This window comes from Phallusia mammillata, chromosome 6 (assembly GCF_965637545.1).
Source record: "Phallusia mammillata chromosome 6, kaPhaMamm4.hap1.1, whole genome shotgun sequence".
Lineage (NCBI taxonomy): Eukaryota > Metazoa > Chordata > Ascidiacea > Phlebobranchia > Ascidiidae > Phallusia > Phallusia mammillata.
In genome coordinates, this window is record NC_137257.1 from 16,546,446 (window position 1) to 16,572,177 (window position 25,732).

The window sequence follows — 25,732 nt, forward strand, 5'->3', positions numbered from 1 at the left end:
GTTTGGATAATATGCAGTTTGTGGTACGTTTAACATGTAATTTAATGCAAGTGACTCATCTCTGTGGTCAAAAGGGCGCCTTTTAATCTTTTTTTTTATATACACGTTTTGGATTTTTGAAGAAATTGTGTATAATTTTGTAGAATAAGGAAACTAAGCTCTTATTGCGTTATTGTAGTTGATGTTTGTATATTTTTTTCAAGAGTTAATTTTTTTTGTTTTCAGATGTAAGTTTCTTTTGTTAGTTGCGTTACTTCACTGCCACAGCATGATTGCGTCATCATCTGCCCCCATGTCGTCATCGGCTATTATGTCGTCATTTCCTGTTGGGGTAACTGTCTCTCCCACGGGTTCCTCGCATTCTTCGCTGTCACCACAGCAACCTGAACCCCAAAACGACACCCACCACAATTCAAACACTCCTATTTGTTTGACAACCCAACCAGTTGCCATGGATACGTCCCCGGCTGTTGTCAATAGGGACAACGATGCAATGAAAAACAAATTGAAGGTATTAAGTTTTTTAATCCTTCAAAACTTTAAAACTGTGCTTATTGTTCAGTTACATATGGTTCGAAGCAAAGTAAAACGATTATTTGCATTAAATAAGCAAAACAGAAAATCGTTTCTTTTTGGGGTAACAAAGTAAAACGATTATTTGCATTTTAGAAAACTTCGGATCCGCAAACGTTAGAAGTTGTCCACCAAAACGAGCTGGTCCCAGGTGGCGGTGGCTTGATGTTTCAAACCCCTGCCTACGCCCCAGCATCACTTCAGTACCATGATGACGTCATGCGTGAAGAACTGGTCAATGACGTCATTCGACACCAGCAAAACGTTCAGATCCACCACGGCGTTGCTTATGAGTCTTTACAAGCGGTTACCAGCGTTTCGGCGTTCGATCACCATAGCAACGAACAGCACGCCGCTGAGCAGGAACGACGTCACGCACTTTCGCAACTATCGACTGTTACGCAATCGAATGGTGACATCACAATTCCGTATATGACAGAAGGTGCACAACAGCCATTACACAGTCTCGTGGCCAGCAGTGGCGATGCAACACACATAAATGGCTTCAGTATGCATTCGTCGGCCGGCAGCGATGGTCTGCAGCAGGCGATGGCACCGATTTATGTTCAAATGCAAAACGGGACAATTCAGGTAATTTTGTAATGTCACAGCTGTGGGGTTTGCGTAGAAAAATTGTTAATTTTAAAAAAACTTATCGAATGTCATGATTTAGAAATACTTTTGTTTGTGGGAAAAGTGTTTTTTTTCTTTTTGACATTACCATGCCTAGTGTAGAGAAATACTTAGCGAGACACAATTTTGCCAATTGCCATTCAAATTTTCGTTAATGCTATTTTTCAATTTGCCAAGACGAATTTAATTTTTATGCTTTGTTTTTAGGCACTGCCTCTGCAAGCCGGAATGACCAGCAATGCCGCTATGGCAGCCCAGCTAGCAAATCTTACTGGTTTGACACAGGTGGGATAGCAACATTTTGTACCATTTCTATAGAAACTAATTTTGAAGCAATGTGAACAAACCAAGACTAAATACGTTTTTGTAGGTGTTTTGGGAAACGAACCATAACAAATTGGTTTAATGTTGTTTAAAATCAACTTAAAACTGTACAATACCGAAATTTGGAACAATATACACGGATTTGTTTATAAGTTTAATGGTGAACATAACGGCCAAAATAGACGTAAAAAGCGACATCATATCACTGATAATGGCATAAGCATTTGCCGAAACGTTTGAAATATAAAGCATGTCGCTTTTTTGCGTCTATTTGGGCGGTTATTTTCACCATTAATACAGAAATTAAACTCCAATCCAAAAATACAATTAAGTTAATTTCAAATTGTGTTAAACTTTCTAAATTCCGGTGTATAAAATGACAACTTACTTGTTTTTGTGTAAAGCAAAATGGCGTGTTCCAGTCGATGGCTAGCGAGGCGGTAGTAACGCAGGTGCAGACAAGCATGAACATGCAACATGTACCTGAAAATCAGCAGCAAAACGGCGGCGCTCAACCACAAACCGACCCGAAAAAGGAACAAATCATGCGAAACCGGAGTGGTGGCCATCACAGATCAAGTAATTAAAATTTGCTTTGTTTGTTGGAGGTTTGAGTTTAAAATTTCTGTTTGAAAGAGTAGAGATATCCACAATAAGTCTAACTCTAAAACGACCAATAGAGTCAAAAATATGGAGCATTATTGAATTATTCCGTTTGAAACAATGGTCAAAGTAATCATTGTGTTGGATATAGTAGGAAAAAAAACATATTGCAAACGTTCAATGAACTTAGCGGCATAATGATCGTTAAGCAACGCATCGATTGGGGCGTTAACGTTTTCTATCTGTCTCTTTACCTCACATTATTTCTTTTTCGCCAAAACTTGTCATCTACTTCTGAGATGCACCTTACTTTTTCAGTTAATTTTGCTTACGTCTTTAATCTCCTTGTTATGTTCTGGCCATTTAAGCCCGTGTAATTCCAAGAAATCTGTTGTCATTTCAACACAAGTTTGTTTGGACTACAAAAGAGCCGCCAGCAAACTTTTTAGGATTTATAAAATGTTTTTGGAGGATTGGTTGTAATTTTAAAAATTTTAAAATTTTGCGTCTGTCCCTGTTTCGTAAACCATTGGACTGTGCAGTTAAACACATAATGTCATGTCTGGATTCGAATTCGTATGATTTCCGCATTTTGTCATGCACACCCTGCATTCTAAATTATGAGATCAAAGTTGTTTTCTGTACAAACGATAATTTTGCTACTCATGTGAAAAAATAACTCGTGGCAACAGTTTGAGAATTACTGACCTATATTCGCAGTAGGTCTTTTTGCCAGTCAATGGTGAAAACGCTACATCGACCTTCCGTATCGAAGCCATTATTCGCCACAATGCTCCATAGTTATGTCATAGAAGGCTGACGAAGCGAATCGGGAAATCACCTTCCCACGAAAAATAAAGCGAATTCTGTAGAATTAGGACCACATGTTGTAAACATAAACAATAGCAATAATGTTAAGCACACTTGTTATGTACAAATGCATGTTTTTAGTCGGCCTAGCGGGTACAATGTTTGTGCGTAGGCAACCATTTTGTCAATTCAGTAGTATTTTGTTTTGCAATCACAAACAATGTTAAGAAAAATATAAACATTTCATTTTTGGCGTACTTTGTCGTAACTCATGCTTTTCGCTTAAGTTTTGAACATTTTACCGAAGGTACGTCAGGTTTTCGTAAAATCGCTTGGGTGATTGGTCGGTCAATTTTTGGGAAAAGTAGATTATGTAGTTTTGGTGTTTACACCTGAAATTACACAAAAAGCACAGCTTTGATAGCGATCCGCCATTTTAAATATTTACGAATAATAATAAGTTAAAATGCGTAGGTGTTTGTGTGGTATGACCGGGGTGTACATTGCAAATTTTAACCAACAAAATAGACCAAAAACGATCCCTATTTACGCGTATTGGCTCAGGTAAGTCAAGCGTCCAGAGCATTTAACTTTTCGTATTGTTGTTTGATTCTTTTAAATATCTTTCACCACGAGCTGCAACCTGTCGGACTAACACGGGTTGAAGGAAGGTCGTTGCGTTCAGACAGCGGGGCGACGTGCCCCAGACCGTAAATTGGCCCCACAAACACGGTTCGGGCCCAGTTGGGTGGAAACACGCGAGATAGTTTCGGATTACCCGTCACGGCCCGTTGCCAAGCAACCACTGACGTATTTACGCATCATTGCACGCACTAAGAACCCAAGGGGCTAAATATTTTGGGTTGCAGGGTAAATTTTCGGGTCGTTGAGCGCGGAACGTCTCCTTGGTTCGCCTGAAACGTGACTGATGATGTTTGGACGGGTTATGCGCTGATTGTTGGTTTTGTTTAAGCTTTTTTTGTCGAAATATGTACGTGTTGTAATGCATTCCTAATGATTCCAGTCTTGCTATCTTAGGTAAATATAAAACAAAACGTGTAAGAATTAACGTCGAAAACGGTTAAATAAACCTGGTTATATTTTGCATTGTTTGCCACAAAAGTTCGTTTGGTTGGTTGTGATAGTAGATTTGTATTTGTATCATAAAAACAAACAATTGAAATTAACAACTCTCGAAAACATAACTATAGCTTATTGTATGTTTACAGTTAAGGACTTTTTTGTGTCCTTTACTCTTTAAAACCAGTTTGAAACCGCAAAAAAACATCCAATACTTCCCAAAAAACATGCTTGACGAGAAACAAACAGACAGCATCACCTGGCTTTAGTGTGGTATGGTTTAGCGGCATTCCAGCTTTGAATGCGTAGCTGTCAGCATCTCTCCTCACTAGTGCAGGTTCAGGACGAGTTCTTGTCGACTTGGCGTGACAACTACGGTTTACGGATGGCTGCCGAGGCGAGTGCTGTACACAGAACCTTCTCGAATTACTGTAGACCTGAACCAAAACTGGTGCAGTCCATGCGTGCCACTGCACTCCAGCGAACAATGCACAATTGTGACGAAACATTCCAGCTTTGTCAAGGCAAAAAACACAATTGAAAAGGATTCTATAAACTGAGACTTGATGTTTGTTGCTGACAACTCCTGCATTTTGTTTAATTTCCACCCGTTTAGCTTTTAAGTAGGTACTGCTCATGTACCCATAACGTAAAGTTTCGGTGAATCTTTTCTTTTTATGAAGTGGTTTACAATGTGCTTTGGGTGAGTTAGTGAAAAATGCACGTTTTTCTTTTTTTGTAGCCCACTTGGATTAAAATTAATTTTAGGGGGTTCCGCAAAATTTGTCAAAATTCCTTGAGGGTTCCTTGCTACTAAAAAGGTTGAAGAGCCCTGTGGAAGGCCCAGTGTACATTCAACAGGGTTGAGAGACAAAATTTTGCCTTTAATTGAACGACACTGAGCTAAAGTTGCAACTCGACTAAAGTTTCTCACGCGAATAGCTTTAGAGTTGCGCGTCATCGCATACCCCAGTTGCTCACCCATGACTGGTGCTAGGCTAGGGTGGTTTCCTGGGGTCCGCTGCACTCCGTCTCGCTTGTTTACGCCGTATTTCGGCCGAGAAGGCATTTTCTGAGTGTGTTCGACCAAAACAGTCGGTAGAGTGTAAATGTTAGTAAGTTATTTTGTTGCTGGTTTGAAGCAGTCTGGCGATTATTTTGACGGTTTAGTTGCTCCGTCGACATGAACTTAAGCCCCCCAAAAAACAATTTAAACCAAAAAAAATGTTGCAACATATATTTTCTGTATTGGCAAAAAAGGTGCCTGTAGTTTAATCCAAACAAAAAGCACCAATAGAGACAACTTAAAATACACAACACGACAAAAACACTTTAGTACATGCACTAAAGACGTCTGTCTGTTATATTCAAATATCCAAAATATTTAAACACGGATTTCTACGAATTAAAGTATTCTAAGAATTAACCATTGATCCGTTGTTTTCTAATCGGAGTTTTTAAAAGATTTTTTTTAAAAACATACCTGGCGACACACTAACAAGTCATTTTTTATCCCGGTGAAATAGACAATAATAATTGCATTCTGCAAAAAAACCCTAATAATTGTAAGAAAAATGTTGTCTTTTGCGGCACGTAACGGAATAATTAAACATGAAACTTTGTCACCTGAGGCGCTGTTGGGATAGGTGTCCAATCCATGACAAACCGTATCGCCAGTGGTAGAGCTACTAACACTGAGCTTCACCTTTGGCTCGACCTGGGAACTTCTGGTAGGTGGCGCAAAAGAGCATAGGCGTTTATGGTGCTGTTATAGCAATTTGGGTTTCCGGTAAGAATAATTGCTGAGTCAGCACCATAAACGCCTATGCTCTTTTGCGCCACCTACCAGAAGTTCCCAGGTCGGGCCAAAGGTGAAGCTCAGTGTTAGTAGCTCTACCATCGCCAGTATGGTGTTGGTATGTAGGATATTTTTGCAAACTATTTATCCGAAGTTAAGGATTGTGCAAATTTGGGACATATTTCATCAATGCGATTAGGTTTCCAAAACTTTACAATCATTTGTAATTTTATGACATATTTTGATTTCAGGCCAAATTTATACTTCTGGACAAACTGCACTATAAAGAAATTGTATTTATTACTGTTAAAATACCAAGTCTACAACGCTTGATAAACAGTAGGTATCCGTTCTGTGAAGCATAAATCTTAATTACTGTTTTTTTTACTTAGGGGCGCCAGTCTTTCACGGTTGATTTCAAATTTACGCTCAACTAAGCATGATCAAAACAACTATAGTGAGACATACACGCAGAGTGGATTATACACATGAATTTGTTTTGGCGTTTGGTAAACAGTTTGTAACCCTTGGTAGGTAAAGGCTTTGGGTCTATCCCTTATTGGAAAAAATGCATTACAATTGGCATAAAACATCAGCACTGCACAAACCAACGAAAACGAATAAACGTAAAAAAGCCTAAATATTGACCAATGTTTCAATTACTAAACGAGAAAACTGTAAGAAGTGTATGATAGAATTGAAAATATATGAAAATAATTGTACAAATGTCAGCACCTAAGCCTGAAACCATGAAAAACAGGCCGAGTTCGATGATCGATCCAACACGAATATCTCGTTCTGAGCCAATCGGCAGGCAAGGGCCCTATTCACTGAAGCGAACAGGCGGGTTTCATGCTTTGTTGCAGTTTGATATGAAAAGATTTAAAATTGAGGCCCCTGGCGCTGGTTTTGTCAAGACTCATCGAGACAAGGCGCTCCTCCGCGCTTCTCTCTTTATTGCTCTCTTTTCCGCATGACCGGTTTCCGGGTATGGTGCTTGGTCCGTCGCGCTCTTTTGATTTGTCCGCTTCGTTGCGCACGCGTGTGTGCATTCAAACGTCACTATTCGGTGCCTGGGCGGGTTGTGTGTGCCGCGGCGCGTAAAAAAGTTGCGCTGCCTGCGAAGAGTGTGTGCTTTCGCGCGTAGAAAAAGCGCATTCCGGTTGAGCGAACATAACGATTGTGTCAAGTGGAACGGTCCCAGTGCTGCGATAATAGAATAGGCTGTATGTTTCAGGGGAAAGCGTGTTTTTATTTTTGTGAGATGTTGATGTGAATATGGATAATGTAAGACGATGAAAAACGAATAGAGTTTGCAAATTTCTGTTTTTGCTTTAATGTTTGTGTGCTTTCAGTACCGGCTGGTCAAAATTCAGCTGTCTATAATAGTCTGTAACTTTTAGTCTGCAACAAAGGCCTACTTATTTTGACCAGTTCGCGTAACTTAATGTGAAATATTTTAGGGGGAAACTGTTAATTTTAGGTTTTGTATATGTTCTGTCATAAAACTGCAAGTTTTGAGCTTGAAATCAGTCGATTAGTAGAACGCCAAACACGAGTACCATTTCGGATTCCGAAATAATCCGAACTGTACTTCGCGCCTTAGTCTCAGCGCAGCCTTGTTCTTGGGTGTGCCGCTTCCCTCGTGCCCGACAAAATGGCTTCCATGATCGTGAAACTCGTGAACATATGTTAGGCAGGTTTTTCGTTGTTTTTGCGCTGCAAGATATCTTTATCAACGTATTACAAGTGCACTAAGTGGAAGGTAAAGCTGTACTTCAGTTTTTACACCGTTGACTGCATTTTTATTGCGCATGATTAGTTTTCTCTTGTGTTCGGTTGACTGCACAGTAATCGGCCAAGCAAAGTGAAACGCTTTGTTGCACGCGCCATAATCAAGTTGGTTTGTAATGTGTGTAAAATATCGGAGACTTGAAAGTACATACTGTTGCCTTGGGATTTCCACATTTATTTGCAAAGCAACGTTTTTGCTGTGTTTTTATGTAAGAAAGCTGTCTTAAAGACCAAAACAGAAAAAAATACCAATAAAACATGAGTTTTGTTGAAGTTTAAATTATGTGAGATTTTAACTCGGTTTAGTTGATATGCATGCACTATTTTATGATTACATACAATTGAAAGAGCCCCTATATTATTAGTTATTGAGATACCAAACCTAAAACAGAATAAACTTGCATCATAGATTGTCCAAAAGCAGTGAAAATGTCATATCTGTCGGTCATGCGTAATGTTTAACAGCTGTCCACCTGGGTGGTACACTAACTTGCTTAATCAATATCAGTTGAATCAATTGCAGCCCTCTATTCCATTTCCGCTTGCCAATTATTCCTTATATTCTCGTACATTGCCCAGCTTGTTCCGTCCACCAGTGATTCAGCAAACAAGTCATTTTGAACCTTGCATTCCATTAGATGCACTTGCTTCATTGTTGACTTTGACAAAGAGAAATGGTATTAAGTTTGCAAACTGGGAGTTATCTGAAAATGAGAGTAAAGTTAGCATGGTGCTAAAGTGGACGAAAAAGACTACTGATAATAATAATAATAGCGTTGAAAAAGCTTCTACAAAAGACACTAAAACTGATTTTTCTGCTTTGAAAACGACCCAGATCAACACATCTGTTAAAGCTGATCAATCAACAATGGCGGAAGTTGAAAAAACTGTTAATGTTGTGACCTCTGGTGAGGAGCAGTCAAAAGACAATCAGCAAATCATTATTGTAACTGGCCAGGAAGGAGAAAACAAGTCTAAAGACTCAAAAGGTGTAAAAAGAAACCTGACCGAGGGTGATGAAATATCACAAGCCAAAGTTATAAAAGTGGATGAGGACTTTGAAGCCCAAAATGTCAGCGGCCAAGAAGAGTTTATTGTCTGTGTTGAAGAAGGGCAAGACCTTGAGGGTGTCCAAGATGAAGAAAGGGAGATGTTGGCCTTGGCAGATGCAGCAGCTACAGGAAATCCATATTCAGAAGAAGTTGTCGTCCAAGCTGAGCCCGCATTGTCAGTGTCCCAATCTGTAAACACAAACACATTGCTTGAAAACTTATCAAACCTCTCCAATCCATCGGAGCAAGTGCAAATTGTTGTTGAACAAGATCCCACTGGTGAACACTCAATTAAACATGAACTGGCTGAAAACAGTCAAAATTTGCAAAACCAGGGTGATGAAGGCCAACAAACAAGCACTGCTACTGTAGCAGCTCCACACGGTGTAAACCCTTCCATGATGAGCAACCTTCTACACACAGCAGCTGCAGTTGCTGCCTCTCAAAATGCCGCAGCAGCCACTGTACAAGTAATCCCTGGTCAGACGGCAGGAACGATTCAGCTTGTTCAGGAACAAGATGTACAGAAAACACAAGCCATGATGGCCGCTGGTATCGCTCCCCAAAGTGTAAATCAGTCTGCTGAAGATGCTGCGAAGACACCACCACAAACAACATTCACTTATTTAGTCACCAGTCAGGGAACGTTGATTGCTGCTCATTCTAGCGATGGCACAGAATTGATTTCCAATAGCAGTGCTGCTGCAAAGACTCGTCGTACTCAGGGCAGAAGAAGACAGAGCAAAGGCTCTAAGGCAGTTAAGGAAGAAGTATCAGAAAATGGTGATGATGGTAAGTGTAGAATCCTTCAAGGAAACTAACTGTCTGAACTCTTGAGACTGTTGTTTGCAGAAAGTCAAATATCCTCAGAGTGTAAGCTTTGTGTCATAATTTTTTGTATTTTGCAGGCCATGGCAGCGGAGTCAACCAATTGGGTGGAATGTATGTCAATGGCCGCCCGCTTCCAGAGCCTATTCGGCAAAGAATTGTCAACTTATCTCATCAGGGTGTAAGACCTTGTGACATTTCAAGACAGCTAAGGGTCTCACATGGGTGTGTGAGCAAAATTTTGGCAAGGTAACTTTCGACAGAAACAAACCCAGTTGCAGTGACTGAGCCAGAAAACTATGAAAATGTGTGAACCTTTTAAAGTCGTTTCAACATTTTTTAAATGAGATTTTTCTGGAGCTTTTTTGAAAATTAGTCATATTATGTAAGCCTCTCACAATAGCATTTATCGAAAATTCATAAAATGTAAAATATAGCACATTCCATGTATTCAATAATAAAATTAAAGTGTGACCTAGAAATCACCCTTTGCTTAAAGAGCATGTACAACTGTTAGATGAAAAAATAATAATAATAATTTTTGTATTTTTCTCCAGATATTATGAAACTGGTAGTATTCGACCAGGGGTGATTGGTGGCAGCAAACCCAAAGTGGCCACACAAGATGTGGTTGTCAAAATCACTGAATACAAGAGGGACAATCCCACCATGTTTGCCTGGGAAATAAGGGACCGCCTTTTGAGTGACGGCATTTGTACAGGGGAAACTGTACCAAGTGTTTCTTCAATCAACAGGCAAGATTCTTAAAAACACAAAAAACTTTGACACATAACTTAATAGTTATGAACATAAAACAGTGACTAACATGGCAATAGCAATTATGTCCCTTTATATTAATATATTTTGTGTTTGTTCTGTGCAGGATTGTAAGAAGTAAAACTTCGGAATTTATGAAAGACAATCAAAGATTAAATGAACAGGCCAACCTACCCTCTCCTATTGTTCATATGCAAGTTAAAGGTAGGTTACCTTGCAGCTTACACCCTTAACATCTCAAACCATCTTCATTCCTCCACATTCAACTAAACAGTAGATGCTAAACCATTCTAAGATCATTTAAAAAAAATGTCTTTTATCAACTTCACAGGGTATTTTCACATAGCCAAAGTGTCTATTTTCAAACTAGATAAAAAATTAAGTTTTTAGATTCTTCCGTTGGGAAGCACTGCCTTACTGTGTGAATATGACTAGTTCAGAAAAATAACAAAACTACAAAATATAATATCTGTGAATAAGCTATGCAAAAGTTTTCTAGAATTTGCTTTCAAAACCGTATTCACAATATTTGATTTTTTGTTTCTAGGAGAAAGGAGAAGGTCTACTGGTCCTGTTGTCATGTCTGCCCAACAACACACAAATGGAAGCACAGTGCAGAGTGTGGATTTAGCCTCAATGCAAATTATATCAAGTGGTCCAGAAAGCTCATCTCTGCCACAATTTATTACAGTAGATGGAACTAGTGAGTTCAAATGAAATATATATATCTCAACAAGAATAGCTAAGAAATTTATACTGTTGACACACATATATATATATATTTCTATGAATACATATGGCAGTGGTTCCCAACCTTTATGGACGAATTCATCACTTAACCATTCAAAACATTTTTAATCATTCCCAATACACTACAGAGTCGATAACCGTACAAAGATTGTCTAAAATTGGGTCTTTTATGAACTTTACAGGTTATTTTCCCAGAGCTAATGTGTCTATTTACAAACCACATGTACAGATTAAAGTAAATTTCCTCCTCTTTAAGTTGGGAACTACTGACACACTGTTATATAAACAAAATAATATATCGGCAGGAGTTGTCCTAATTTGGTCTACATTTTATGCATTGAGAAGGCGTTTAATTTGCACCACTGGCCTATCAGTTGCGCATATTGATAGGTAGCTCTCTCTCTCGTGTAGTAAATGCTTTTTTGTAACTTGATAGAAGGCGGTTCTATTTTCACGGAAGGGACTGGGCTAAAAACAGAGACTGCTGCCAACAGCACTGCCTCGAGTGAACAAAACCGAATTTACAGTCTCAGTAACCTATTGGGAATTACTCCTAGTCAAGCTGCTATCCTTGCAAGCAACCCTGCTGGTATTTACCTAAATTTTTAAACGCTGATGATTAAATTAACATTAAACATGCTCTTAAAGGCATTAAAATTGGTTGCCAAATTCATTACTATTTCGTTTTCGTTAGATAATGCTTGGCAGATAATCACCATCACAATTTTCCTTAAAAAAATAGCCACTAACAGCATGCTTTTTGACTAGGGATATTTAATGTTTCTTTAAGTGTAAAAGTAAAAGACCAAACTGGTGCCAATCAGTTTCTGCTCTTTTTTGAGTATTTTTAGTATTGCCAGTTACTGCCTAGTAACACAAGTTGATTCCTGTAGTCTTTTCTGACGTTTACACTTTTTCTGGAATAATAACACTTTTTTTCTTTCACACAGTAATATTTTACTTTTTGTATACTCTTAACCAGTGGTGGGATTCAGCCGGTTCGCACCAGGGCTGCCAATGAGAATTTCAACAAAACCCAAGACTCACAGCAAAATAACCCAAGAATTTAAATGAAAACCCAAGATTGCAAAATGTGGTTAGAAATGCAATTAATTAGGAAATTTACTCGGTTCATTGACAAATTTTTGACAATTTACAGTCCAGAAATGCAACTTTACAAACTGGTAGGAAATGGTCAATGCAAGCAAAGGGAATGTTATGTTCAATAAAATATGCAGCAATCGCCATTTCACTCTTGGCTGTTTGATGATCATAATCTGTTTTCTTTTTCATAAAATTAGTAATGTCTACAGTATATTTAGAGTTTTTATGTTTAACAAGCATTGATTTATTTGCATTTTTAAGTGTAACGATTGCTTTCCCTGTATACTTATCTGGAAAGAATTAGGGTCTAGAAAAGAAAGAAAATAAAAGAGATGATAAAATGGCCTAAACACTGCAGCTACCCGAAAAACTTTTCTCGTTAAAATAGTTCTTACATATATTTATTTCATCAATAAGACTCAAAACCCAAGAATTGCTATAATTTTCAAAATAAAACCCAAGAATTGCTATAATTTTCAAAATAAAACCCAAGAACCCAAGACGTCAAGTAAAAACCCAAGATCTTGGGGCAAAACCCAAGCTTTGGCAGCCCTGGTTCGCACCGGTTCTATAGAACTGTCTCACGAAATTTTATGAGATCAGCGAACCTGTTAGCAATACTAGTCACTGTCAATAGATTTTGTAACAAAACCGGCTGAATAATATGACTTTTGTGATAGAACTGGCTGACAAAACATTTGAATCCCACCACTGCCCTAACCATTCATCTCATTCCCTACGCTAATCCTAATACGCCATAATTGCAAAAAATTCAGCTAAGTTAAATTTTTAGCATTCACTCAAGCCGCTGCAGTGGTTGGAAGCAACACGTCACCGGCTCCTACGACATCTGTTGAGACGTCAAAAACATCAAGTAGCGTTCCCTCTCTACCTGCTGTACTGGCTAGCTTACCCCTAGGACAACAATATGAACTTCTGAAAACTGTAGGTGGTGATTTGGTTGCTGTTCAACCACCAAATGAAAAATCACAGGAGGTATGCATGTTGGTGTATTGTACAACATTCTTTTTAAATGAATAAGCTGTTACTGCCAGGCATAATGTATAAATAAGCAGTTTTATGTTGATGTTTCGATGTCCAATAACAGACGCCTTCATTAGGATAATGGCATATCTTGAAAGACAAGTTTCTTACAAAGCAACAAAAGCGTTAAAACACACAAAAAATAACAATAACAAGCTTGTGGGAAATGTCAAAACTTTGATTATTTATAATAAAACTACTGGAAGAGCAATACTCATTTATTCATTTCAACATTTAGAATTAAATATTTACTACTGGGATAGTTTGTAATAGGGTTGGCAAGCCGGTCAATTGACTGGTCAAATACGGTCAATTGACAACACTTTATTTAACCGGTCAAATACTATTTTTAATTTCAAAAATAAAATTTGGTAAATTTTCTTGGACTTGCTTTTTGGTTGTTGAAAAGGGTAATTTATTTCGAATAACCCTCAGGTAGAACAGTTTAGGGCATACTCTTGTATTAATAAGTGATTTTTAAGCTAATGTAGATGTGTTTTGTTCATTTGAAAAAAATCCCATAACAATTAGGAGATACTTTACATTTGAAATTAAGATCTGATTTACGTTATGGCAAACTTTGCAAGGTTTCCAATGCAATTAAAAAACATGGATCACTTCTAGCACCGTTTTATCTTAATAAATTTGAGTGTGATAGGTCCATGAGGGGAAGTTAGTTCATTGGTATTTACTTAGGCATTTTGCAAATGTTGCACATTTTTACTGACAAATAAAATATCTAAGTAATTTAAACCATCTGTGTAAACTTGTAGGCCCACAGTCCTTTTTTCTATAGTTGATCCAAAAATTGTTTGTAGCTATATATTTAGCTTATAATTGCCCAGAATAGATTTTTGTAGATAAGTTACTGTTCAGTACTTATTGGGATAAAGTACGTACATATCAAGCTTTTGTATATTCCTTTTTTGTCATGAATGGACAACAGCTTAACAGCATAAATTACGATTTTAAGCAGGATAAGCGAGTTTTGCAGTTAAATCTCAGTCAAAATTAGACTTTAATCTGATGTATATAGAATATTATGAGAATCCAGTTCACAAATGTGATTACTGAATGAAAATTACAGACACACAGGTGGGGCCATTGATGAAATGAAGCACGCAATGCAGTCGGAAAAGTCTGTAATATAATATAAACTGAACATTTCCTATTTCACAAACAAATTTACATGAGTTGAAACCTTCATTTTCATTACTTATGGTTTAGAAGAAGATTAAACTTCCAACTTTTAACTAAAATTGCAATTTAATAATGGGAATAGTATTTGACCGATATTTGACCTATTTGACAAGAATTTGACCGGTCAATTGACCAGATTTTATTTGACCGGTCAAATGCCCAACCCTAGTTTGTAATATAGGTTTTTGTATTTTTAGAGCTCCAATCGTCTCCCGGTGTCTATGAGTAAAGCAAGCACAACCGAAACTGTCGGACAACAATTTGTCATCAATGCACAGGGTCAAATTGTGCCACAAACTGGCGTTGTTATGGCAGCAAACCAGGTACACCAGTTTTGTCTTAAATCAATAATGAGATAAAATACATTTTGTTAAAAATGTTCCATATTTATAGTAGCCACAACCTTGGGACTAGTTTATATGGGACCCATGGTAATACTGCTACTGCATACAAAACTATGTATTAAAATACAAGAAAAGTATCACAAAACTCATAAGACTTAATTGGCAAAATACAACATTTAGCTAAGAGTTGTGACAAACCATTAACACAGAAAGGAATACACTTAGTACATAGTTTATTTGCGATATTTATTATTGTTCCAGCACTATCAATTGTCTTGTGCTGTATTATATAGTGTTGGACTGTAGTTTAACACAAAAATTTGACTTTTTGTTTTAGGGTCAAGTTGTGTCACCAGCTTTGCAGCAATCTGGCTTACTGATGACATCTAGTGGTCAAGTTATTGCCTCTCCTTCAGCACAAAACCTGTTACTTCAGCCAACCTCACAAACTGCCGATCAACAACAGGTGATTGTTAGTCACATAAAGGACAACTAGTATATTTGAAGTTTGTTTAACCAGTGGCAACAACTTTTCCCTATAGCTGACCGCGTTATAGTTATTATCTCAAGTGCGCCAGATGAGAAAAAAGTTTACCAGCTGACTACTTAAAAATTCTGTAGTTTCTAGACCAAAAATATGTTTCTTTCCAGCCAGTTTTTAGGGCCAAGTTTATGTCAAACAATGCACAGCCAACTGTACATAGACTTATGCAAAGCTTAGTAGATTTGTTTTAAATTTAATCTTATTGCATAACATATAATCGTCTAAATGATGTATTCTATATACGCCAGTTCTTTGGCAGTTATGTTTATGATAAAATTACTTTTCAAGTCCGTGTACAGTGTTCCTAATCATTCCAGTTCTATGCTTTTTAGTGCTACTATCTTACTGAGCACTGTGTTAATCTATCAAAAATTTGTTTATTTTAATGACAATGTTCTGTTTATATAATATACTTGTTTTGTGTTTATGTGGTTATGTGTTACTTCTATGCATAGGAAGCATTTATATGTGGTTTGTAGTTAACACTTGATTAATTTTGAAATTTCAAATGTGTTGCGCTTTTAGAATACCTCCACTGAATCTGTTGTCACTACATCAGCTCTCAGTCCATCAGGAACAAAACTAGGCAAACCTGAAACTATAACTGCTGCCACAAGTAAGTATTTAACTAAACCAAAGCTGCAACACCAGTAATAAACAATTGGCAATTTCTTTAAAGATCAACAAGGCCTTGTGACTCTTACACAGCAACAAATACAACAGCTGGCTGCTCAAGGAGTAATAATTCAAACAACAACCAACCAAAATCAATTCCAGTCTTCATTTACTGAACAAATTCCTGAGGTATGAGCTAGGCCATGGTAAAGTGCGTTGGCATGAAATCTAGCTGTAGTTATTGAAAGTATTGTTCCTTTTTCTGCACGACTACAGTTTGACAATTAACCACATGCATGAACACTTGATTAAGTAGATCTCACAAGTATCTAAGGTGGAAAGTGCTAAACCATTTTTTATACAATTTGGGATTTAGGTTGTGAAGTAGCGTTATAAAATTTAATGTTGAAAATAGCGGCCTAAATAGACATAAAAAGCAACATGCTTTGTTGTATAAACGTTTCGGCAAATGATTCATGCCTTCATCAGCGATATAAAGGTCAGCATCAGTTACACCCGTTTATATCCATTTAAGTCATGTAAAATCATTAAACTTATGAACCGATCTGTATATGGTGTTCCAATGTATTTGAAACATGTAGTACAAATTTTGAATCTTTCGTAGGTAAACTTTCTCTTATATGTATCAGTCTTCTCAAGAAAAAAACAACAACATTTTGTTAACATATCACAGATCCTTTGATCACACTTGGAACTTAGCATTGTCTGTTTCTTTGGTTGCATTGGCTCCCAGTAAATCTATTTTCTGACAAAAAACTTCTGTTAATCGTTAATCGCATGGTATTTACTCACAAACTAATCACAGAAATCTGACGAAAGTTCGACAACTGCTGAAACTGAAAACACTAAGCCTGCTGAAACTAAAACCGAGTCTAAACCATCTGAAGATAGTGAGAAGGTATTTAACACTGCATGTGGCTGCCAGTCTTAACTGCATGAATGTAGTGTGGCTCGTATTATAAGCAACTCTGCATGGCCAATCTCACTAAAATTGTTTTGTTCACATTTTTTTACCATGCTAATTGCCAAACAGTCAAAATAATCCATGTTTGATTATACATGTTTAAGATTTCATGTGGCAAAAATGTTTCTTTTGCCATTAAATCAACATAGGTGTTCTTGGAGTTGTATTATAGTCGGGGTTGCCATACTGTCCTTATTTCTAAGATTTGTCTTTATTTTGAAGGGCTATGTCTTATAAAAGTTTATTGTCCTTATTTCTAAGAAATGTCCTTATTTTTGACTTGAGTCCTTATTTTGTCCTATTTTCAACAATTACAAGTCAAATCCCTGCTACATATAAAAGTAAACCTAAACCTGAGCTGTCGTAAGATGCACGAAGTATTGTTGACGAAAAAAAGAATATGGCATGTGATATGTCATGGCTCTGCAACGATTTGTTCAAAAACGTTTGGTTCGTTTTGTATGAAGATTTAATTTTTTGGTTGTCCTTATTTTTGGTTTTAAGTTGATGGCAACCCTGATTATAGTACTGATGTTTTTACATCAAACTCAGTTTAACTTTACTTGAGTAAAAAGATTCAGATATTTCACCTAGGCACAAGACTCGTAAAAGGTGCTTGAAAAAGATATCAAAAAGTTTGCACAATAATGCAAGCACTAAAAAACCTAATTAATTTTTATACTACGCCAAATAGAAACAACTAATAATTAGATGTCATCTTTTTTTAAATTTTGTACATTGTTATCTTTGTCAATTCGTATGTCACATAATATTAACCCCTCCTAATCATCTAAAATCCTAGTGGTCACACTTTGCAAGTTTCAACAGTTGTTCAAATAAACCATGATTTTTACATGTTTTTTTACTGTAGCAGTATTTGACAGATTTTGCTCCAGCTTTTGTTTTTTGGCAGAGCACTGAGCATTTGAAAAAGTTTTGTACTAAAGTGGTATTGCACTGTTTAATAAAACAACTCCTACTAATGTATGCAATGTTAGTCTAAGCCAGGGGTGTCCAACTCGAACACACTGCCATGCCAAATTTTGTTTTAGAATATACTCGCGTGCCACTGTTTGGTACTTTTTTCATACCATTTCTTAAACGTCCTAACGTGACGGGCTCAATTTATGATATTCCAAAAACCTTTTATTATGTTTATGCGACACAAGATAGAAATAGTTTGCAATGGCGCTAAGTTTTGTCAAAGAACGAACAATTTAATTAGTGTGTTGTGTAACTTTACTACTGATAATCCTTACTTAAGTTAGAATAAAGGGCAAAAGAATTAATAGAAACAAATTGAAATTGCGTGACAAATCCTATTGTTTACCATCTGAATTTGCAAAAGCTTGTGTGCCATTTTCAAATGCTCTGCGTGCCACTTTTGGCACGCATGCCACGTGTTGGACACCCCTGGTCTAAGCCTATCATACAAAACAGAACTTCTAAAAGTAACTGTATTTAAAAGTCACACAGGCCTGTCAAAATGTTTTCTTTCAAATTGATGTGTATCTTGTTCTAAGGGTTTTAAAAATCACACTTCAAGTATCATAGTTTTTTTTTTAATTATAAAACTCTCTCAAATCAATTTACCATCTTGAACTGATATAACAAAACAATATGTTTGATATTGTACAAACATTTGTATTGAATTTGCATGTTGTTCGATGCTTGCTTAAGTGGTGTATGTATGCAAACTATATTGTAACATGGGCAGTTTTATGTTTTCATGTTATGACAAAATATTTGCACATTAATTTTAAACTTTTCTTTTAGGTAAAACCGGTTATTGAACAACCAGCACCAACCCAAACTACAGATGAACAGCACCAACAGCTGCTAAAAATGATACAAAATGGTTAGCAAAATGTCTGAATTAACTCTAGTAGTTTGTTAAAACAAGCGTGACACCCAGTCAGCAGTTAAGTAGGCTAAAAACAGATATTTGAAGCCCATCTTTTGTTTGAAATAATAGACCCAAATTTGCGCCTTTTTAATGGCAATTAACTCAAACATTGCCCGAAAAGCGAGGTTGGGTGATTGTACAACAAAGTAAAAAAATCCAGTTTGAAGCTATGCTGTATGTATAAACGATCATAACCATGTAAAAAGGGAACCAACGAAAGCCTTGTCAGACCATCAAAGCTTTCGACATTAATTTGTCTTGATATCCATCAGTGACTGGACAATGTTTAAGCGAGATACAGTTGCACCAACCAAACATAACACAGTTGGAAATGTGCCTTTAATTAAGTAAACATTGCCATTTAATTAGCACACAGTCCCTAAAGAGTTTTTCATTTACCTATACTAATGAACTGATCGTCACAAATAAACATAAAATAACTGTAAAATAACTTTTTTCAAAGTGATATACTTTCTCTTAAAAAGTAAGGTAGTCTTTACTGAAATACTCATTTAATATAATATGATTTGACAAAAGACACAATTAAAATAATTTTTAATTTAAACTTTTGAAATGAAAGCCCATGTTTTATGTTCAGTTGCAGCTCAACAACAGCAACAGCCAGGAACTGCTCAACTCCTTTCTGCAGCTGCTGCTTTAAGTTCTGTTCCCACCACAGGCTTCTCAACTTCAACTGCAGGTAACTGTGGTTCTGTTGTCATATTTTCTTTTGCATTTTGTCCGAAGAAAAGTATAGTGAGATACATATCTTTCACATGTAGAGAAGCAGGTCTTGTACTTATCTTTTTCATGTTTAGCAGATTTTTAAAGCCTTCCATTTATGGTTTATTAAATGATATTTATGGGTCCTTCTTTCTGAAGCGGACACATAATATTTTTGTACATTTCTGGTTGTTTTCCCCTTTTGCTATCTACTGATGGTGTTTTCATTATGGTTGAAAACTTATGCCCAGGTTTTGTGACAAAAAAGCTTTAACAAGTTGTTTTTTCTGGTCATTACGCTAGGGAAATAAACCTAACTATTTTTCGCATTATTTTTGCTTGCTCAACTAAAAATAGAATCATAATTGCTTCTTTTCAGAAACCAATACAAATGCAAACAACAGCAACCAGACACAACAACTGCTCACCCAACAACCACAGGTGTTAACAGCTGCACAAATACAACAACTTACAAACAACCTACAGCAACAACAGACACAACAACCAGGGATTGTACAGGTAAATTTAATTACTCCAAATTTAAATATTTTTAAAGTTAGGATTTAGCATTGTGAAATTATTGCAGAAAAAAATATGTCAAATTGTCAATTATTTCAGAAAACAATCATAAAAATGATTTTATTGTTATTTTGGGGACACCAGTATTATGTATTACAACTAAACTAAAATTATTATCCTTCATGACCAAAGCCACCCAGAAATACAACTTAAAGTACTACATGTAGTATTTTTTGGCAATCTCAATAGGTCCATAGAAAAAGTTCTGTGCTAATTTAGAGTCATGTGACTAAACATAAATTGTAAACCAACTTATAATTTGTGTTTAGATCTTGTCAGCGGCTGCCCAGTTGCAAAACCAGCAGAATGCAAACAGTAACAACAACAGTAACAGTCAACTACAACAACAACTTGCCGTAGCACAAATGTTGTCTGCTGCCAGTACCAACACTGCCGGATCTGTTGGAAGGTAAGTTGTTTTTTAAATGAGAAAATAATAATGGATACAAAAATTGAATCACAGTGCAATGCTTAAACTCCGACAACGTTGTTTAAAATGTAGGTCATTATGTTAGTTTTATTAAATTCCAACAGCATTGCACATAACTTATGCTTTTGTATTAGGAGCTGCAATCGATACGAATAAAATGCTTGGTGGCCGATAAAAAATGCAGTCAAAAACACAAAAAACAACCAACATATTAGATATTTCATATTCATCTAGTGCAGGTGTGCACAACCTTTTTGCTAGAACGGCCGCATTGCAGATCCTTATTTCACCAACGGCCGCCAATGACCTGCTTGTTTTTGTTTTAAAATTTATTGTGTGAAAATAGGGCTTGTCCCACATACATCAACCATCTAATGGCGTCCAAAAAGCCCGTATAATTTGAAACTTGATCCACAGATTGAGCTATATTTATGACGTCATAATCTATATTGTGACGCAAGAGGTGACTGTTTATTTGCATTGTTTCCATACAATAGGGGTATATAAAGTGTGATGCACAGGGGGTTACTAGGCTGGTAATATTCTTTACAGTCTTACAAAATCTGTTTAATGCAGTTTGAGAGTCAAAATATTTAGCAAAAGAGTTTTTTTATGTCACGGCCACCAGTGCATATATTTTAATAAACATGTTCATGGCCGCACAAAATCGTCTATTCGGCCGCGTACGCCGCAGGTTGTGCACCCCTGATCTAGTGTAAATAAAAACTACAGTAAACATCAGTTAATCTGGACCCATTTGGACCAAAACAATGTCTGGATAAGGCCATGATCTGGATTAACCAATGTCGATTAATTCAAGGTCTATCACGTTTCAAATTATTTGTACCTCAAGTTTTGTCTGAATTATATGAAGATTACCCGAATTACTAGGATGAAGTTTAACCGAAGTTTACTTCAATCGCATTTTTACATGCTGATTTTTCTTTACCAGACCTGCCACCCAACTTCAGTTGAATGCTGGAACCTTGACTGAGCTTCAGCCTGTCAGTTCCCTACTTAGCCAGCTTCGTCCACAAGCTCAACAAACCGTTGCTTACTCTGTTGCTGCTACTGGTGTGTTTAAATAAGCTTGTTGAAATGAGTGTATATCTAAAAATGTGTGTCAACAATCAGTCCAACTCTTGTCCAAATTTTATACTAAAGCGAAGCAGTTGCTTGGGGATGGGCCCAAACTTGGTCGAGCACCAAGCGTCTCACACTCAGTGCATTGTGACATCACAAACATTCCCTATTCTTCATTAGTTTTCTAGCTTTCCAAGGTCCCTTGCATCACCAGCGGTATATTAAGCTGAACTGGCCCCAGAAGTACCCATTTTTCCAATATCCAACTCATTAAACAAAAGATCATTGTTGTTCTTTATGTTACAAGTGCATGAATATGCAACTGCTCGGCCGAGCACCAAGCATCAAAAACAGCAATGCTTGGTACCGAGTACTATGGTTCTGGCTCAGCTCAGTCCATTCCTGATGTTGGTTAATCATTTGCATCAAATTTAGGAGAAATAATAAATTCTTGTAAAAATGCAATTGTGTTGTTTCAAGTTAGCAAAAGCACTTTTTTTCACATACCAAGTTTCTGAAAAAAATCTTTCACAATAAGTAATCTGGATTTTTTCTGTAGCATTTATAAACTATGATACCATTCGGTTCATAATACAATGTATGTTCTGGCAGGTGCAAATCTGCTACCAGGACAACCAATCACAGCCACTGCCCTGCCATCGCTCATGTTACCACCGGCAACGGTTACTGGAGTAACAACAACAGCCAACATAGTCCAAGAGGCTTCCAATACAATCCAGCCATTCACCTCAATTTACAATGAAGCATGGAAGCTTGCCACTAATGGACAAACCACGAGAGGTAAAAATAGCCTGAAAAAGGTTGATATAATAAATAATCATGCTATGTATAGTATAAACTAACAATGTTTAAAAAGTTTACCCATTTTAGGGGGGTAGTGGGTTAACGACTGTGGCTACATTAAAAGAACTCATACCTATAAATGGAAATTTTACATGCTATCAAAGCTTCATTTATCCATTTTCAGTGACGACTTGGGTAAACATTGGGGCTATTGAGTTAAACGAAACAAATTCCCAATGTACATGTTTATGTCTACAATCTGTAAAAATTTCATCCCACGCCATCAGACATTTCATAGCAAAAGAAGATGGGCAAACTTCAAGGAAGAAAAAAAATACAGAAAAAACAAACAAACAGATTCAGTACGATCAAAATGTGTCCCCTTCTGGAAAATGGCCCAAAATTTAAGATTTTTCTAGATCTAAATGCAAAGTGTAACACAGATGTGTTATTGCTCTTGTAGCATACTTTTTGATCTAAACATCTTTTAAGGCCACTGTTCCGATTTATTATATGTTTTGTAGAGGATTCAGTACATCCCTAGAGCTTGTACTAATTTCTTGAACCCTTATTTTAAGACTGATAATGCAAAAACAATACTATTCAAGTTACGGGGTGCGTTTCGGTCAGTATTTTTTAACAAACTTATTTTGTTGCAGTCAGCCAATCAGGAGGTGAAAGCTCTTCAACCCCAGCCGGTGGTGATGTAGCATCGAAAAAGAACTGAAAAAATCCTGAATTTTATGACTATAAGCTGTACCATTGCGAAGTGCCTAAACTGTATATATATGTTCATCAACTTGCTCGTGGTTGTTAGAAACAGATATACACAAGCTGAGTTCTGAGCTTGTATACATTTTTTATACTTCAATGCTTTAGTTGAGTTTGTGTGTTGTGTTTGAGGGATTGTAAATAATCAACATTGCGTTGAATTCAAACCCAAGCATTCATCAATATATCATACAACTTATCGTGTTCAATAAAATTTTGTATGTTTTATGTTCATCAAAAATTCACCCCCAAGACTTTCCATAAAACAGTTTTAAATTTTAAATTATAGGTAAATTAAAATACACGACCGACAAAAAGAAATGTTTTCATTAAAACTTGATGAATTTTTTTCACAAACAGTTATTGTGTACTTTGTGGTGGCCTATCAATAGAAGCAGCAATTCAAAGTTCATTTATATGCCATGCTAATGCTTTCACTATTTTTTCACCAAACTCTTTTAATAATCACCCAGTTGTGTAACTTGTATTCCCACCCAAAAAAACAGTCCTATTTTCCCCAATCTAACAAATAGCAGTAAAGTCTGAAGAACCTGTGCTTGGTAAATACCGCTATTGAAAGTCTTTGTGATGTTGTGTTTTGCACTGCTATTCTTCAGACAATTTTTTTGTTGCATAATAGTTTGTGCATCCTTTTGTGGTACCCCATGTACATTTCCCTGCCATTTGAATTTGTGGTTTTTGTTTATTTACTTTTTGTATCTTTAAAAAAAAACTGTAAAATAAACTCGTTAATGAAGAATTTGTTACATATGTTTCAAAACGTCTTCCTCTCACTCTGTACTCAATTGAAAAACTACTAAACATGCTTTGTATAGTTTATAAAGTGCTTGTTTAGTAGGTTATAGATTTTGAATTTCCCTAAAGTAGTTTAGTCTTTTATTATTACATGTTTGCCAGGTAATATTCTGAAAAATCTTTGCCTTACAGCAGTGGTTCTCAAACTTTTTAAGCATGTGGTGCATTAAAGAACTAAAATTTCCTTCCACAGCACACTTTGCAGGTAAACACAACTTAAGTGGATTAAATAATGTTAACTTTCAAGATTATTGTGGTGGGTAAGGATGCTTTTTATTACCAATAACAAAAGTAAGCTTTGAAACGTTGTCATGCACAGCAGTATTTCGTTGTAAAGTCCTAAAACACCAGGGAATGTTTGCACTTTAAAATAGAGAATATTTTGCGGCAAACTTAAAAATCTCTTACGGCACACAGTTTGAGAATCACTGCCTTACACAAACAATTTTGGTAAATTATGTAGCAAGATTTTTTTGATGCAATTTACCAGAATTTTTAGCAAAAATGAATATGCCACTTAAAAATTTTGGTGATTATAAATACATTTTTTCCAGTTCTAAACAACTCCCAAATTTGCCAACTGGTTTGTGCTAATGAGGGTGGGTTTAGTTAACACAAGACTTTTCCAAATATATTTTCGAAGAACTTTTTATTTTATTTCAGTAAATTGAAAACTTTTGGGTATGGGATTAAGGTGAAGTTGAACTTGTAATTGTGTGATGTAAATTGAAGCCAACAATGTAATTATATATTAACCAATTGCCTATTATTGGGATTAAACAACTATCCCCATTAAACACACAAAAAACCTTACTGGCTCTGCAAATATTTAACAAGGCGAAACTGGCTGTCGTTAAATAACGTTGAAAGCAGTTTCCACTAACAAACTTGGTTATTATTTTTTAGGATTTGTAGTGTACTAATTAGTGAGTACAACATAGGTATTAGCATAAGTATAAATGAAACTGCAGTACATGACTAAAATTTTATTTTGTTGTCGTTTATTTATATACGTCTTATTATTTTGTTTGTTTGTTTTAGTTTAAGTGGAAATGAATAGATCAATGGATAACATTATAACTTTGTGCTTTTTGGTCCTCTACACTGGCTGTGTAACAGGTAGGTCATTGAGTTTACATTGGTTGTTGTGTTGTTGAAAAATAGATTTTCAAATGTTGGAAATAAATTACTTTGTATGGTTTTTAAAATGCTGAATTATAATCTAATGTCTTTTGGGTAGTTTATGTTAAACATGTCAGTTGTGTGTGTACTTTTGTCTGTTTTACATTATCATTATATTATTTGTTTTTAGGTGTACAATTTGACAATAGTCTTAATGGTCAAAAATTCTGTGAAAATCTACCAGTTGGACATTTCTTATACTCGCTTACTTTAACCGATGTCAGCAACTCCAATCCAACAACAATAACAATTCAAAACGTGTTATTTTCTGATTATGTTGAAATAAACAAGCAAGAAGCTACAGTATTTAACTTGTTTGTTAAAAAGCCTTTTGATCGAGAGGTAAAAACTAGCTTTGTTCTCAATTCTTAGAATGTGCTTGGATTTCATTATTGTCTTGTTTTTAGGCATATGGTACCATGCAAGCAGTGCTAGTAGCTGAAGATGGTCCTGACTTTGTGCAGGTAGACATTGTGATTTAATATTTACATTGTATTGTGTAAACTTATTGCAAAAATGTTCGTAGCAAACATGGACCATTATTATTGATGATGCTAATGACAATGCTCCTGTGTTTGAT

At 36.2% G+C, this 25,732-nt stretch overlaps 1 protein-coding gene across 4 annotated transcripts; it reads left to right on the plus strand.

Annotated features, from left to right (window-relative positions):
- The first annotated feature begins 229 nt into the window (after nucleotides 1-229).
- LOC145232261 (uncharacterized) lies at nucleotides 230-23,914 on the plus strand. Of its 4 annotated transcripts, XM_080096834.1 has the most exons (22): nucleotides 230-511; nucleotides 670-1,164; nucleotides 1,414-1,491; nucleotides 1,935-2,109; nucleotides 9,576-9,744; nucleotides 10,053-10,250; nucleotides 10,379-10,476; nucleotides 10,820-10,975; nucleotides 11,459-11,611; nucleotides 12,920-13,122; nucleotides 14,568-14,693; nucleotides 15,052-15,180; nucleotides 15,784-15,874; nucleotides 15,938-16,062; nucleotides 16,700-16,792; nucleotides 18,635-18,716; nucleotides 19,363-19,464; nucleotides 19,867-20,006; nucleotides 20,336-20,475; nucleotides 21,449-21,570; nucleotides 22,192-22,380; nucleotides 23,043-23,914. In XM_080096834.1, the coding sequence occupies exons 1-22, from the start codon at nucleotides 269-271 to the stop codon at nucleotides 23,108-23,110; spliced, it is 3,375 nt and encodes a 1,124-aa protein (XP_079952960.1). In that variant the 5' UTR covers nucleotides 230-268; the 3' UTR covers nucleotides 23,111-23,914. The 4 variants fall into 4 exon arrangements, with proteins under 4 accessions (XP_079952960.1, XP_079952958.1, XP_079952957.1 ...); XM_080096831.1 differs by lacking the exons at nucleotides 230-511; nucleotides 670-1,164; nucleotides 1,414-1,491; nucleotides 1,935-2,109 and adding an exon at nucleotides 7,991-9,459; XM_080096832.1 differs by lacking the exons at nucleotides 230-511; nucleotides 670-1,164; nucleotides 1,414-1,491; nucleotides 1,935-2,109; nucleotides 16,700-16,792 and adding an exon at nucleotides 7,990-9,459.
- Nucleotides 23,915-25,732: the final 1,818 nt, after the last annotated feature.